Raw genomic sequence first — 13,372 nt, 5'->3', positions numbered from 1 at the left:
GCTCTGTCGCCTAGGCTGGAATACAATGGCACAATCTCGGCCCACTGCAACCTCCATCGCCTGGGTTCAAGCGATTCCCCTGTCTCCACTTCCCGACTAGCTGGGATTACAGGCGCTCACCAACACGCCCAGCTAATTTTTGTATTTTTAGTAGAGATGGGATTTTACCATGTTGGCCAGATTAGTCTCGAACTCCTGACCTCAAGTGATCCGCCTGCCTTGGCCTCCCAAAGTGCTGGGATTACAGGCATCAGCCACTGCAACTGGCCCCTTGAGTTGAGGTTTTTAAGCCCCCAAAAGAGAAAGAGAAGAGGCCAATCCCAGCCCGATTCTCCAGACCCCTCTGAGACTCTCAGACCTGGGAAAAAGCCTTCGGTCCAGGAAAAGCCTGGAGACACAGGGAAGGACTGATGCATCTGCCTAAATGTCAGAGGAGGTGGTCATCTCAGGCATGTCAGCCCTGCTGTCCGCCCAGCAGTTGGGGCTCTGCAAAAGCCTCCCCAGCCACCCACATCCTGAAAAGATCAGAAAACCGGCTGCTGACTCATGCTTTCATCTGCCTCTACCTAGCCTTTATCATCTCAGCCACGTGAGCCGACCCCGCCCCCATCTCACAGAACCACAGTCTATAAGCAGGGGGAGGGCCCTGTAGCTCCCTTCATTAGAAGGGGGGAAACTGAGGCCCAGATGCAGAGATGATTATACCAAGGCCACACATAGTTGCAGAACCAACCCAAGAAACAAGGTCTCCGTGCTCACTTCAAGAGCCCCATAATAAGCAGCTGCCAGGAGCCAAGCATTGTGCTGGGCCCAGGGTCCTTTCTGTTCCCCCCAGCAACCTCTGTCCTCATTGCCACTGCTGTTGTGACTCGTTACCGTCCTCCTCCATCACCTTCACCCAGAGCCCCTGCTCGGCTCTCTTACTCACAAGGCTACCTCCAGAAACGCACTCCCTGCAGGGAGGGAGAAGAATTTTCCATCTCTTTGCAAATATTTGCCCAATGTGCACTTTCTTATGAGAGGTGGCATTGTGTGTGGTTGGAGGGCCACCTGGAGCTGCACTGCCTCGGCTCAAACCCCAGCCCGGCTGCTTATGACCTCTCTGACTTTGGGCACGTCACAGTCATCCCTCGGTATCTCTCGATGGGGAATTGGTTCCAGGACCTCCTGTGGAGACCAAAACCCCATATAAAATAGCATAGTATTTGCATATAGCCTATGCACATCCTCCCATATACTTTAAATCATCTCTAGAGTATTGATAATACCTAATACAGTGTAAATGCTGTGCAAATAGTTGTTATACCATATTCTTTAGAGAATGACAAGAAAAAAAGTCTGTACATATTCAGTACAGACACAATTTTTTTTTCCGAATGTGTTTGATCCTTGGTTGGTTGCATTTGCTGATGCAGAAGCTATGGATGCAGAGGGCTGACTATATATACCCTCTCTGTGCCTCAGTTTCCTTATCTGTTAAGTGAGGCTATTACTAGGACCTAGCTCAAAGGCTGGCGGTGGGGATTCAATGAGTTAGCATTTGTCAAGAACCTAGAATACCTGCTGGCTTCTGGCACATGCTCAGTAAGTATTCATTTTTATTATTGTTAAGTCTCATCTTGTAAGTTTCACTATTATTGATAGTTCCACCACCTTGAGTGTACCATCTAACTACGAACTCCCGCCCCAAATCCCCAAAGTCTTCTTGGCAACCTGACATTCTAGTTTCTCACTAAGTGGGGGGAAGATTGTCATTAGCCCATCCCCATCCCTAGGAATATGAGCTTGGGCTTTTAAAAGCCACCTGTCCCCTTTCCAGCTGAGTCCCCGGTACGTACAAGTGCTGGTGTGGGCACACACATGAATGCAAACACACACTCTCATACCACACTCTCTCACTCTTCAGGAAGAAAGGACTTCACCAAGGTTTCAGTTAATTCACTGCTTCCTGGTTCCCCCCACCCCAGGGAGCTGCTCGGAGCATCCGTCCTTGTCGAATTCTAAAGGTAGCTTAGCAACAGCACCATCGGCAGAGTGAACCCCGGGCGCCCAACAGTAACCTATTTTACAACCGCCTTTTCCATCACTCACCGCCAGGCTCCTGTCAGCACCCACAGGAACCACTGGGCCCCAAGGTGGTCACCGAGGCCCCACACGAAACAGCTCTTTCCTCGGCCCTGCCCCTGTCGGCAACCTTGACCCACCTCTCCCCAAACCTTCTCACGACACCCACCCTCAAAGCAACCTCCCAGCATTTCCATAAAATCTGGGTACTCTGACTAATCCCTTTTCCAAACTGTAATTTCCCCCGAGGCTTCTGTCAGCTGGATGTGGATTTTGTAGGATTTTTAATTTTTTTTAAAAAAGATAGAATTATGGGGTCAGCACTTATGACCAACTCCTGTGGGCGGTGAGATCTATTTTAGATATACGGCAGAATTAAAGTGGGGAGGAGAGCAGATTTAATTAAGTTGCTAATATTTAAAGAAAATTGATGAACTCCTGGTTTACGGGTAGCACAGGCGTGAACACACCCCTCATTCCGGGGAGGCTTTTTATTTGATTTGCTTTCCGTTTAAATCCTGGACTCATTTTATTTGCGTAGCTGCACTGTCCGTTTAATTGTCTTTAATAAGGAAAACGTACCTCTGCTCGCATTTAATTTTGATTTAATTAGGAGGAAGTAATTAATGGCTTCATAAATCCCATTTTTCAGCCCCCTGGGATGAGAAACCATCACTCTTGTGTTTTTCATGTTGTTTATGATCTAGGGATGGGACTTGAGGGGGATTTCTCCTCCAGGGTTGGCCACATGTGATGTGGTAGAAAGAACCCTGAATGTGGTGTCAGGCTTTAGGGCTGTCTCTCGTTACCTGTGTGACTATAGGTGGGATTTAGACACCTCTCTGGGCCTCAGTTTGCCCATCTATACAATGGGGAGAGAGTAATCTCTGACACACAAGATGAGACATCAGTAAGATGGTAGTAAAGAGTCTAGAGCTGTGCCTGGAGCTTTTAGGTTCTCAGTGACTATCCTCCTTAGTCTGGCTCATGTGTACCTGGGATTTAAGAGTGGCTGAATCCTCTGGAAATCCCAGAAGACAACTGGGGGAGTCTAATGACAGTTGGATACTTTATTATTCATTTATTCAATATGTTTTGTGCTATGTCCCGTGCTGGGTGCTGGGGAAATGGAATAAACAGCCAGATGCTTGGCCCTCAAGGAGCTTGCAAACTCACACTCATGTGCATGCACACACACACACATTCAATCCTCCCACCCCCTGGATTTTCTCTGCAGGCGTTGTCAGAGTACCTAGTATGTGCCAAAGAGTTCTGACAGAGACACACCTAACTTAGTTCATGCTTAGAGGCCCATGACAGCTGGGGACACAGATGTGCAGCACTAGAAGTTACAGGAGGGGGTGGAGTAAGGGGCATATGTATGGTGCAGGAAGAGGGCAGGTGAGGTCTCTTCAACCAAATGAGAGGGCATCTGAGAGGGCTGCCTGGAGGAGGACACAGGCTAAGTTTGAAAGACACAAAGGCATTGGATGATAGTCCCTGGACCTCCAGTGGGTCAGGATTTGAGTCTGTGTAGTTCTTGTATAGGAGATAGGGGGATGAACTAGGTGAACCCTCAACCCCTCCCGAGACCAGAACAGGAAAAGAAAAGGGGACTAATTTACGATGAGCACCTACGAAGTGCAAGGAGCGTCCATATATTATCTTATGAATCTTCAGAATCTACATGGGGAAGCAATATCAGTCCCGTTTACAGATGAGAAGGCTGAGGCTCAGAGAAGGGTAGCCACTTGCCCAGGGTCCTACAACAAGTCACTGGCAAAGCTGAAGCTGGCACCGGGCTGCTTCTGACTCCAAAGCACATAATTTTTCCCGATTCATGATTTGGAGTTCTTTTCCAAATGGTAAAATGGAGGCTGATAGAAAAGAGACCACCGATGACTGTGGCCTGCAGGACGCAGGGCAAAAGACTGCTGAGAAGCCCACTCCCCAAGCCATGGAGCCCAGCGGCAGCCCAGCAACCCATCTGGCCCCTTTTCTCCCTCACCCTCTGCTATAGGCATTGTAAGTAGACTAGCTAGATTCCTGGAGACTGCAGACTAATCTGGGCTTTGGCGTCAAACAGACCTGAGGTCATCTCAGTCTCTTCACCTGGAAAATAGGGATACATTTACATACCCACAAAGTCAAGTTTGATTTCCACAGATGGTGAGCAACACATGTCTGACACATACTAGGTGCTCAATAAATGAGGGTGCCATCTTCCAGTCTCCATTCACAGCTGAGAGTCCTGAGAAATGCCTTCCTAGGGCAGAGCCAGAGGCGCTCCCTCCTTACTCTGGAGCCAAGACCCAGGTGGGCAGGGCAGGCAGCACCAGCTGGGCTTGAATTTGTAACTCCCAGATCATAGCTCCTGCCCAGGTGGATTGCCCCTGTCTGACTCTGCAGTCCCCAGAGAGCAGCCTGTAGGCCCCAGGGTGAGCTCATATTCCACAGAAGATGACGTCCCACTAGGTTCTATGCCCTCCTCTCCATTCCTCACTCATAAATGAGCCCTGTCTGGGGCCTGAGTTACATCAAGGGCTGCAGGGACATGATGGAGACCCAGGAGATGGCAAGGGAAGGAAACAACCATTAATAGAGTGCTTAGGTCAAGGAAAACATGCCCCCATCTAATCCTCCCACACCTGTGCCAAGTAGGGCTTGGTCTGATTTCTCAGGTGGAAACACAGAGGCTCAGAGAGGCAAACCCATGGTCCCACATTAGTGAATAGCAGAGTCAGGAGCGTGCTTCCCGCACTTGGCTGTCTGACAGAGCACATGATTTCCCCTATCTGTGCCTCAGTTTTCTCACCGGAGAAGTGGGAATAATAATGTTTCACAGGGCAACGATGAAGACTAGTAAGATTATAGCTGTTAAACATCTCTCCAAATGGCATCTATTCTACCATACTGCTCAAAAATGTTTGCTGGTGAAATAAGCAGACAACAGATCTGACTGGCAAGCAGGCAGAGGCATCCCAAAAGGGAACAGACTCTCCCCCTCTCATCCCATTTCCCCCTGGTCAAAGGTGGGAAAAAAACATATAAACAGCAAACAGGAGAGACAGGTCTCCTCATCCCCAGCACTACCAATGATTCAGGGCCGATGTCCTGAAATAATTTTATTGGTGGCATTAAACTGAGTTATGAGGTTTTTACAATTCAGCCACTTATGAGAAATCTATTAACAGTAACTGGACAGGAAGAAGGCTTCTCAGTGGAGCCCAGGACGGGCATTAATTGGGGCAATCTATAACAGGACAGGGACCCGGAAAGGTTCCACCAGACGCCTCCATTTAGTCCCCGCAATTTCTGCTGAGAATCAGCAGACTCGCCAAAAAGAGAGAGATGCCCATTAATCGGCTAATGAAATATGAAAATGTTTATGGGCCATTCAATCTTCCAAATGGCACTTCTATAATCCACCTTTCAGATACAAAGTTCTACCAGCAGAATTTATACTCTAGCTCCTCCTGCGTGGCAGGGGATGGGCTTTCGTCCCCCTTCATGATGACTTCATGGGCACCTCTTCTCCTGCTGAGTGGGCTGGGGTTCATGGCACCCCAGCCTGAAAGGAACTTTAGAGATTTTCTCGTTCACACCCCATCTCCATAGAAGCTTGGAGAGGAGCAGGGACCTGCCCAAAGCCATTAGCTTCATCGGAATGGATTTTCCTCTGCTCAAAGCTGCCTGGGAGATTTGGGCATTGGAGGATAAGGACTTAGGTGTTGCTGATTGCAAGAAAGCAGACTTCTTGCTGGTTCCTCACCCAAGAGATCTCAGGGCAGTGAAAACAGCCTGGACTCTGGAGCCTAATGGTGCCTAGATTAAATCCCGGCTATATATAGCTAACATTTAGTAATAATATAATAATAACGATAGCTACCATTTATTGGGCACTTATTATGTCTCAGACAGGGCTGATTTTCAGCTAGTACAAACTGGTACAGTTGTAATGGTTGTTAAATTCATGAAAAACCTCCATACTTGCAGTAAGTAGTCCCTCCTCTCCCTCGCCCCAACTCTCTCAGCCCCCTGGACCTCTCTGTGATCCAGCAACCAAAGGGTTCCTGCCTGGCTCAGCAGGGGTCCTGCTGCAGTACCACTGCCCGGGCAGTGCCCCCGTCATACTGGCTGTTAAATACTGCAAATGTCACCTGGTGACACCTGCTAAGGGCCTTATGTGGATTCTCAACTCAGCAAACCCCTCAATAGCTCTGGGAGGAAGATGCTAATATGATTCCCATGTTACAGAATGAAGCAACTGAGGGCCACAGAGGCAAAGTGATGGCTGAGAACGCACAGAGAGACGATGCCAGAGCCAAGGCTGGGCCAGGCTGCACTGTCTCTCCCTTCCCCTGGGCTGCTCTCGGGAGGCTTTAGATGGAATGGGAAAGCCCAGTGTGGAGACAGACTAGCTCTTCCCGTGGCCTGACCTTGAAGAACCCATCCCACTCCTCCGATCTTCATTAGGAAATGGGGGGAAAGTCTGTAAAATAAAGACAGCAAATCCTACTCTAGCAGGTTTTTTTTTAAGTGTCTTGAACTAGAAAAGTACATAAATTGCTTAGCCATAAAAGGTGCTCTTTCAATTGACATCCCTTCTCTTCCTCCTCTCTCCCTTCACTCTCTGTCATGTGCTACGTCTTGAGCCTGACTCTGCATATAACAAGATGAAAAAGATGTGACCCCAACCTCCTGGGGTGCAGAGTCTAGGGAGCAGTAGACCTGTAATTCACAGTGAGGTATAGACCAGCAGCCTGGAAGTTTGTTAGCAATGCGAAGTCTGAGGCCTGGCTCCAGACCTCCTGAGTGAGAATCTGCATTTTTAACAAGATCCCCAGGTGAACTGCATGCACACTAGTGTTTCAGAAGTGCCGGCTACAGCCATCCTACAAGGCTGAACACGACGATGATGGCTTGATGTACTGAGAGACCCTGGGGGCAGGGAGAGACTGAGGATCCAGAAAAGCTTTCTGAAAGAGGGGGCATTTTTGTTGCACTTTGCAGGATGAGTAGACTTTCCAGGGGCAGAGAAACAAGGAAAGGGCTCACAGCCTTGAGGCTGTGCGTGCTAAAGGGGAGAGGGGTTTGGCGGTGGTGCTGGACTTCTTTGTAAAGGCAATGGGAAGCCATTGGGAGCAAGCAGGGAGGCCACGTTCGGATCTGCCTCCGAGGCTGATAACTCTGAATGCAGAGGGGAAAGTAGATTCCAGGGGCAGGGAGAGCCCCAGAGGGCTGGGGAAACACTCCAGACCAGGGATGGAAGTGAGCATGGCTGATGGGCCTCAGTGTCCTCACTAAAGACGTGTATGTGTTGGTGAAGAGATGGGCTTGGGAATAGGATGGACAGTGAGGCCCAGAGGAGCTTCCTCTGCAGCCTCCATCCTGCCTTCCTCTTTGCCTCCCCAGATCCACTCGGACTCAGACGAGGGTGATGGGGCCATCAAGTACACCATCTCAGGCGAGGGTGCTGGGACCATCTTCCTGATCGATGAGCTGACAGGCGACATTCACGCCATGGAGCGCCTGGACCGCGAGCAGAAAACCTTCTACACGCTGCGGGCCCAGGCTCGGGATCGCGCCACCAACCGCCTGCTGGAGCCCGAGTCGGAGTTCATCATCAAGGTGCAAGACATCAATGACAGTGAGCCCCGCTTCCTGCACGGCCCCTACATTGGCAGCGTGGCGGAACTCTCACCCACAGGTGGGCTGTGGGCCCTGGGGGTGGGGGTGGGATCTAGGTGATCCCCAAGGGGAGTGGAGCCTGCTGGAAAGCGGAGTCGCTGATCCTCCGGGAAGGGACAGGAAAGACAGGGCCTCCTGCCCTAAGGTACAGGGTACAGATGTGAGTGAGCCCAGGTGTCCCCTATGGTCAAGCACAGTCCTGGATAAAACCACACATGTGACCTCAGCCACATCCATGGACACAGCCCCCACATGGACTTGGACCTGCATGTGGACACAGTGATGCCCTTGGACATGCTCATACAGCCACATAGAGTCACGAACATAGACACAGCCGCAGATCCGGACATGCCACATGTACAAGCCAGCCGCGAATACCACTCACCACTACACCAGTACACAACCCCATTCGTAGATCCAGTGCCCCACACAGGCACAGCTGGATGCCTTGACGGAGCCCTTCACAGAAGTTCAACTGCACACAGACACAGCACAGCCCTGGGCCACAACCTCCATGTGGACATAGTCCCATCTTCAGGCATACCCACCACTGGGAACAGCTAGATTGGGATACAGCTAGAACAGGGCCCAACCACACACTCAGACCCACGACTGCACACCGTGACATAGCCAATCACACCCCCAGGTAGGAAACGGGCCCTTAGGCAGATAGGACTTCTGCACAGACTCAGCCATGTAGAGACAGAGGCAAAAGCCACAAGCAGACATGAGCATCCTAGGACCCAGCTCCCCTGGCATGCAGCCGCAGACAGGCACAGGCACAGGCAGTTGAATGAGACAGGCAGCTCTGTCTACAGCCCAGAGGAAGCCACAGCTCACCAAGACCCAGCCAGCTAGGGACAGAGTCTTACACAGAGATGGCTGAGCCCCCAGACACAGACTGAGGTGCACTTACCTGGGTATGACTGCCCACACTCAGGAGCACTGCACACATGATTGCACCCATAGAAAGGGCAGTGCACACACACAAAAACGTACATCTCGATGAAGACATCAGACACAGCCATACTTAGAAAGGGTCATGCACACAGCAGCAGGTCACTGGGACTAAAGCTGCACAACTCCGCCTTCTCCCACTGTGAAGCCTCCAGACCATTGCTGACCATCCAGGCCCCACTTAGCTCAGCACTCCTGAAACTGGAGTCATGGGCAAGGGGCATCTCCTTCCTACCATGTTACTTTAAGTCATCTGCAAGCCAGGCTAGACAAGAAGCAGCTGCCCTGGGTCCTAGTCCACGCTCCATCACTGACTCACTGTGGCCGAAGGCTAGATGCTATGCCTCTCTGGACCTCCCAGCTCTATGGCTGCATATCAGAGGCCAGGAGTACTTGGACTCTTGGGAAAGGGTGCTGTCAGCCCAGCTTCCCCAGGTTGGGCCAAATCTGGCAGATTGCTGGGATAATGAGCAAACAGCCAGCTGGGAAGAGGAGAAGGTGAACTGGAGAGAATGGTGGGCAAGGAATGAGGGGGAAATAAGGAGCAGTGGGGCTGTGGATGTGGGTGCGGACTGGCGTACACATACACACAGGCACACACGCATGCCTGATATACATGTGTGTTCAAATATCTATAAAGTTGTGCATACACACCTAGCCAAGAAGCACTTTAAGTCCTGTGTGTGCATATGATATGCTGTGTCTATATGAGTATATTCATTCATTCAACAAACATTTATTGAGTACCTACTATGTGCTAGGCCCTGGGAACATGGCAGTGAAAAGACAGAAGATCCCCTACTCTCAAGGAGGGCCCATTCTTCCTAAGGAATACAGACAATAAGCAAGTGAACAACTAGATCATTGGTCCAGTAAGGCTTCTCTGAAGAGGTAACATTGAAGCAAAGACCTGAGGAAGTAAGAGCATGGGCCCTGGGTGAAGAGCATTCCAGGCTGAGGGAATGGCACACACAAAGGCCCTGGGGTTGAATTCTGCCAGGAAGAAACAAGGTGACCAGCTCATGCAGCCATGTAGACGATAGCCAGAGCTTTGCCTTTTATACTCAGCAAGCTGAGAAGTCAATGGAAGGTCTTGCTCAGAAGAATGACATGATCAGGACCCATGGCTCTTTCATGAGGGATAGATGGGCAGAAAAGAGGGCAAGAGCAGAAGCAGGTGGCCTGCAGATAGGAAGTGATGGTGGCTTGGAACAAGATGATACAGTGGAGGTGTTGAAAAGAGGTTGCCTTTTGGATATATTCTGAAAGTAGAACTGAAAGCACTTGCTAATGGATTGGAGGTAGCGTGTGAGAGAAAGCAAACTCAAGGATAACTGTTAGGATTATAACCTGAGCAATTAAATAGATGGCTCTGCATTTACTGAGATGGGGGGAACAGATTTGGGGGATGAGAGGAAATTAGCAGTTTGGTGTGAAGTATGCTGCTAGAAAAACATATTAGGCTGCCGAGTGGAGATCTTGAGCAAGGCAGTTGAATATCTGGGTTCACAGGAGGTCTGGGCTGGAGAGATAAATTTGGATGTTGTCAATGGCAAAGACCTGTGGAATTTCAGAGCCTGGCAAGAACTTAGCAATTAATTTTGCAAATAGGGAAAGTGGGGCTCAGAGAGACAGTGATATGCCCAAGTGACAGGCAGATGAATGAGACAGGCTGCTCCGTCTACAGCCCAGAGGAAGCCACAGCTCGCCAAGACCCAGCCAGCTAGGGATAGAGTCTCACACAGAGATGGCTGAGCCCCCAGACACAGATTCAGTTGCATTTACCAGGGTATGAGTGCACACGCCCAGGAGCACCGCACACACGATTGCGCCCATAGAAAGGGCAGTGCACACACACAGAAATGGACGTCTCCATGAAGACATCAGACACAGCCTAGCCAAGAAGCCCTTTAAAGCCTGTGTGTGCATGTGGCATAGCCATAGTCACACAGCAAGTCCCTGACTTTCTAGGCCCGGCAGCCCCCACCTACTGACTTAAGCTCACGGCCTTGTCTCTCTTCACCTAAAACTGACCTGCACATTTCTGCATAGAAAAGCCCAGAAAGGTGAGGAGAGCTGATGCTCTCTAGCGAGAAGGAAGCAGAAGCCCCATCTGAAGGACTAGAGGAAAGCAGGTAGCTGGGAAAGGCCTAAGTGAGAGAGTGACTTGGGAAGAGCTGTGTTTTAGAAAATGCCATCTGCTGCATTGTGGAGAATGGCTGAGGATGGGGAGGTGCGGGGGGAAAAGAGCAGCCTCATCTCCACCATGGGGGCTCCTCCATGACCCCTTTGCTCTCACTGCAACTCTGAGAGGTGGCAGGACTGATGGTAGCATCCCCATTGAACAGATGGGAACACTGAGGCTCAGAGAGAAGAAAGTACCTACAGTCACATAGCAAGTCAGTGACAGAGCAAGTTGCTGGGCATAGCTCCCAGGCTGTTGGAATGGCAAGGATTCTTGTTTCACAGATGGGGAAACGGAGACCAAGAGAAGGGCAAGGACTCATCCAAGGTCACGCAGGGAGTAGGAGGCAGAGGCAGCCCCCAGTTTATGAGCACTAGCCTACGGAGACCCAGCCCTGCCTTGACCCCCTCTCCCAGCCCACTGACTCTCACATTCCACTCAGGAAAAAAGTTGGGAGGGAGGGGGACTCAATTTGGACTAGCTGAGGAACCTGGGGGGGTGGGGAGGGAAAAGCAGAAATTAAATTAGTTTATTTCATTTGAGCAACTTTTTGAAGGGGAAGCAAATCTGACACCAGGGTGCTTGCAGAGACTCCAGGCAGCTTTGAAAATCAGTCACAATTACTGAGCCTCCTGATCCGGCTGCGGAGGGTGGGGCCAACAAGCAGCACCAGGGTCCGAACAGTTTCCGAGATCAGAGGGAGCAGGGACGCAGCCTGGGACATGAAAGGCAGCAGCGCTTGCAAATTAAACCACTCACAGCTTAAAAGAGAAGGGAAGTGTGCCGGGGGCCACCGATGAGCTACGCTTCTGAGCAGGGGCACACCAGTCATGTTAAGCCTGATGCAGCCAAGTGGGTCCTGAGCTGACAGTCAGGAGGCCTGGCTCCCTGCATGACTTTGGTTGGCTTCTGCCCCTCTGGACTCCAAGTTGCCTTCTGAGCATTGAGACAGTTCATTCAAGCATCAGATGTTTATTGAGTGCCTGCTATGTGCCAGGCACTGTTCCAGACATTGGGGATTCCTAGGAAACCTACATACTATAGCAGGGAGAAAGTCAGGACAGAGATAAGCAAATGCATAATATGCAAATAAATAATTAAAAATATAAAATAGGCCAGGCACAGTGTCCCACGCCTGTAATCTGAGCACTTTGGAAGGCCAAGGTTGGTGAATTGCCTGAGCTCAGGAGTTCAAGACCAGCTGGGCAATATGGCGAAACCCCATCTCTACTAAAATACAAAAAAATGAGCCAGGCATGGTGGCATACACCTGTAGTCCCAGCTACTTAGGAGGCTGAGGCACAAGAATTGCTTGAACTGGGGAGGCAGAGGTTGGAGTGAGCCAAGATTGTGCCGCTGCACTCCAGCCTGAGTGACAGTGTGATACTCGGTCTAAAAAAATTAAAACCACCATATGCATATGTATGTATGTATGTATGTATGTATGTATGTATATATATGAAATATTAATATGCCTGGTGGTGTGAGTGCTATGCAGAATAAAGGAATTTGGGGTGAGGTCTATTTTGCTATTTTAGATAGAGCGGTCAGGGAAGGCCTCTCTTTCTGGAAGAGGACATCTGAATAAAGATCTGAAGGAAGGGAGCCAAGGAGCTCTGTGAAACATTGGTTTACAAACTTTTTCATGCATCCGCATTACCTAGAGTGCTTGTTAAAACACAAATTGTTGCCCTTGTCCCCCAGCGTTTTTGGCTCAAGAGGTCTGGGCTGGTAGAAATGTTTGCACTTCTAACAAACTCACTAATGCTGCTGGCTTAGAGATCATACGTGGACAACCACTAAGCTACAAGAAGAATGTTCCAGGCAGAGAGGACAGCAAGTGCAAGGGTCCTGAGGCATAGCATGTTTGTCGTGTTTGAGGACTAGCAGGGAGGTCTGTGACTGAAGAGGAGTGAGTGAGTGGGAGAATATCTGGAGTCTAAGTGCCTCAGATGATGGATTACGCAGGACTTGGTAGCCATTGAAAGGTTTTTGGCTGTACTCTGAGTGAGATGAGGAGCAGAGGAGTGACCTAATCCGGCTTATATTTTAAAAAGAATGACTTGCTGGCTGCCATGTTGAAAATAGACTGTAGCGGGCAAGGTTGGAAGTGGGGAGACCCATGAGGAAGCAATTGCAATAGTGCAGGCAAGAGGTGATGGTGACTTGGACCAGTGTGGATGGTGAGAAGAGATGGGATTCTAGACGTACACTGAAGGTAGAGACAACAAGGTTATGAGGGATTGGATTTGGGGAATAAGAGGCGGAGGACAAGGATGATGCTGAGTTTTTGGGCCTGAGCAACTGAACGGATGGAGCTGCTGCGGCTGAGATGGGGACTGCTCCAGCAAGAGCAAGTTTGCAGAATAAATTAAGAACTCATTCTTGGGCAAGTTCAGATTGAGGTGTCTACTGAACATCCAAGTTCAGATGTCAAAGGGATAGTTGGATCTATGAGTCTGGACATCAGGAGAG

The 13,372-nt window shown here is 50.0% G+C and overlaps 1 protein-coding gene across 1 annotated transcript in view; it reads left to right on the top strand.

The window, feature by feature from the left end:
* CDH22 (cadherin 22) overlaps positions 1 to 13,372 on the top strand; it is a 134,970-nt gene that overhangs the window by 60,128 nt on the left and 61,470 nt on the right. Inside the window, exon 3 of the mRNA XM_017541285.2 lies at positions 7,480 to 7,774. Within this exon, the coding sequence (XP_017396774.1) occupies positions 7,480 to 7,774 (295 nt within the window). The remainder of the gene's footprint in view (positions 1 to 7,479; positions 7,775 to 13,372) is intronic.

The sequence above is a fragment of the Cebus imitator genome, unplaced genomic scaffold (genome assembly GCF_001604975.1).
Source record: "Cebus imitator isolate Cc_AM_T3 unplaced genomic scaffold, Cebus_imitator-1.0 Scaffold132, whole genome shotgun sequence".
Classification (NCBI taxonomy): domain Eukaryota; kingdom Metazoa; phylum Chordata; class Mammalia; order Primates; family Cebidae; genus Cebus; species Cebus imitator.
This window is presented reverse-complemented; position numbering and strand designations above follow the sequence as displayed.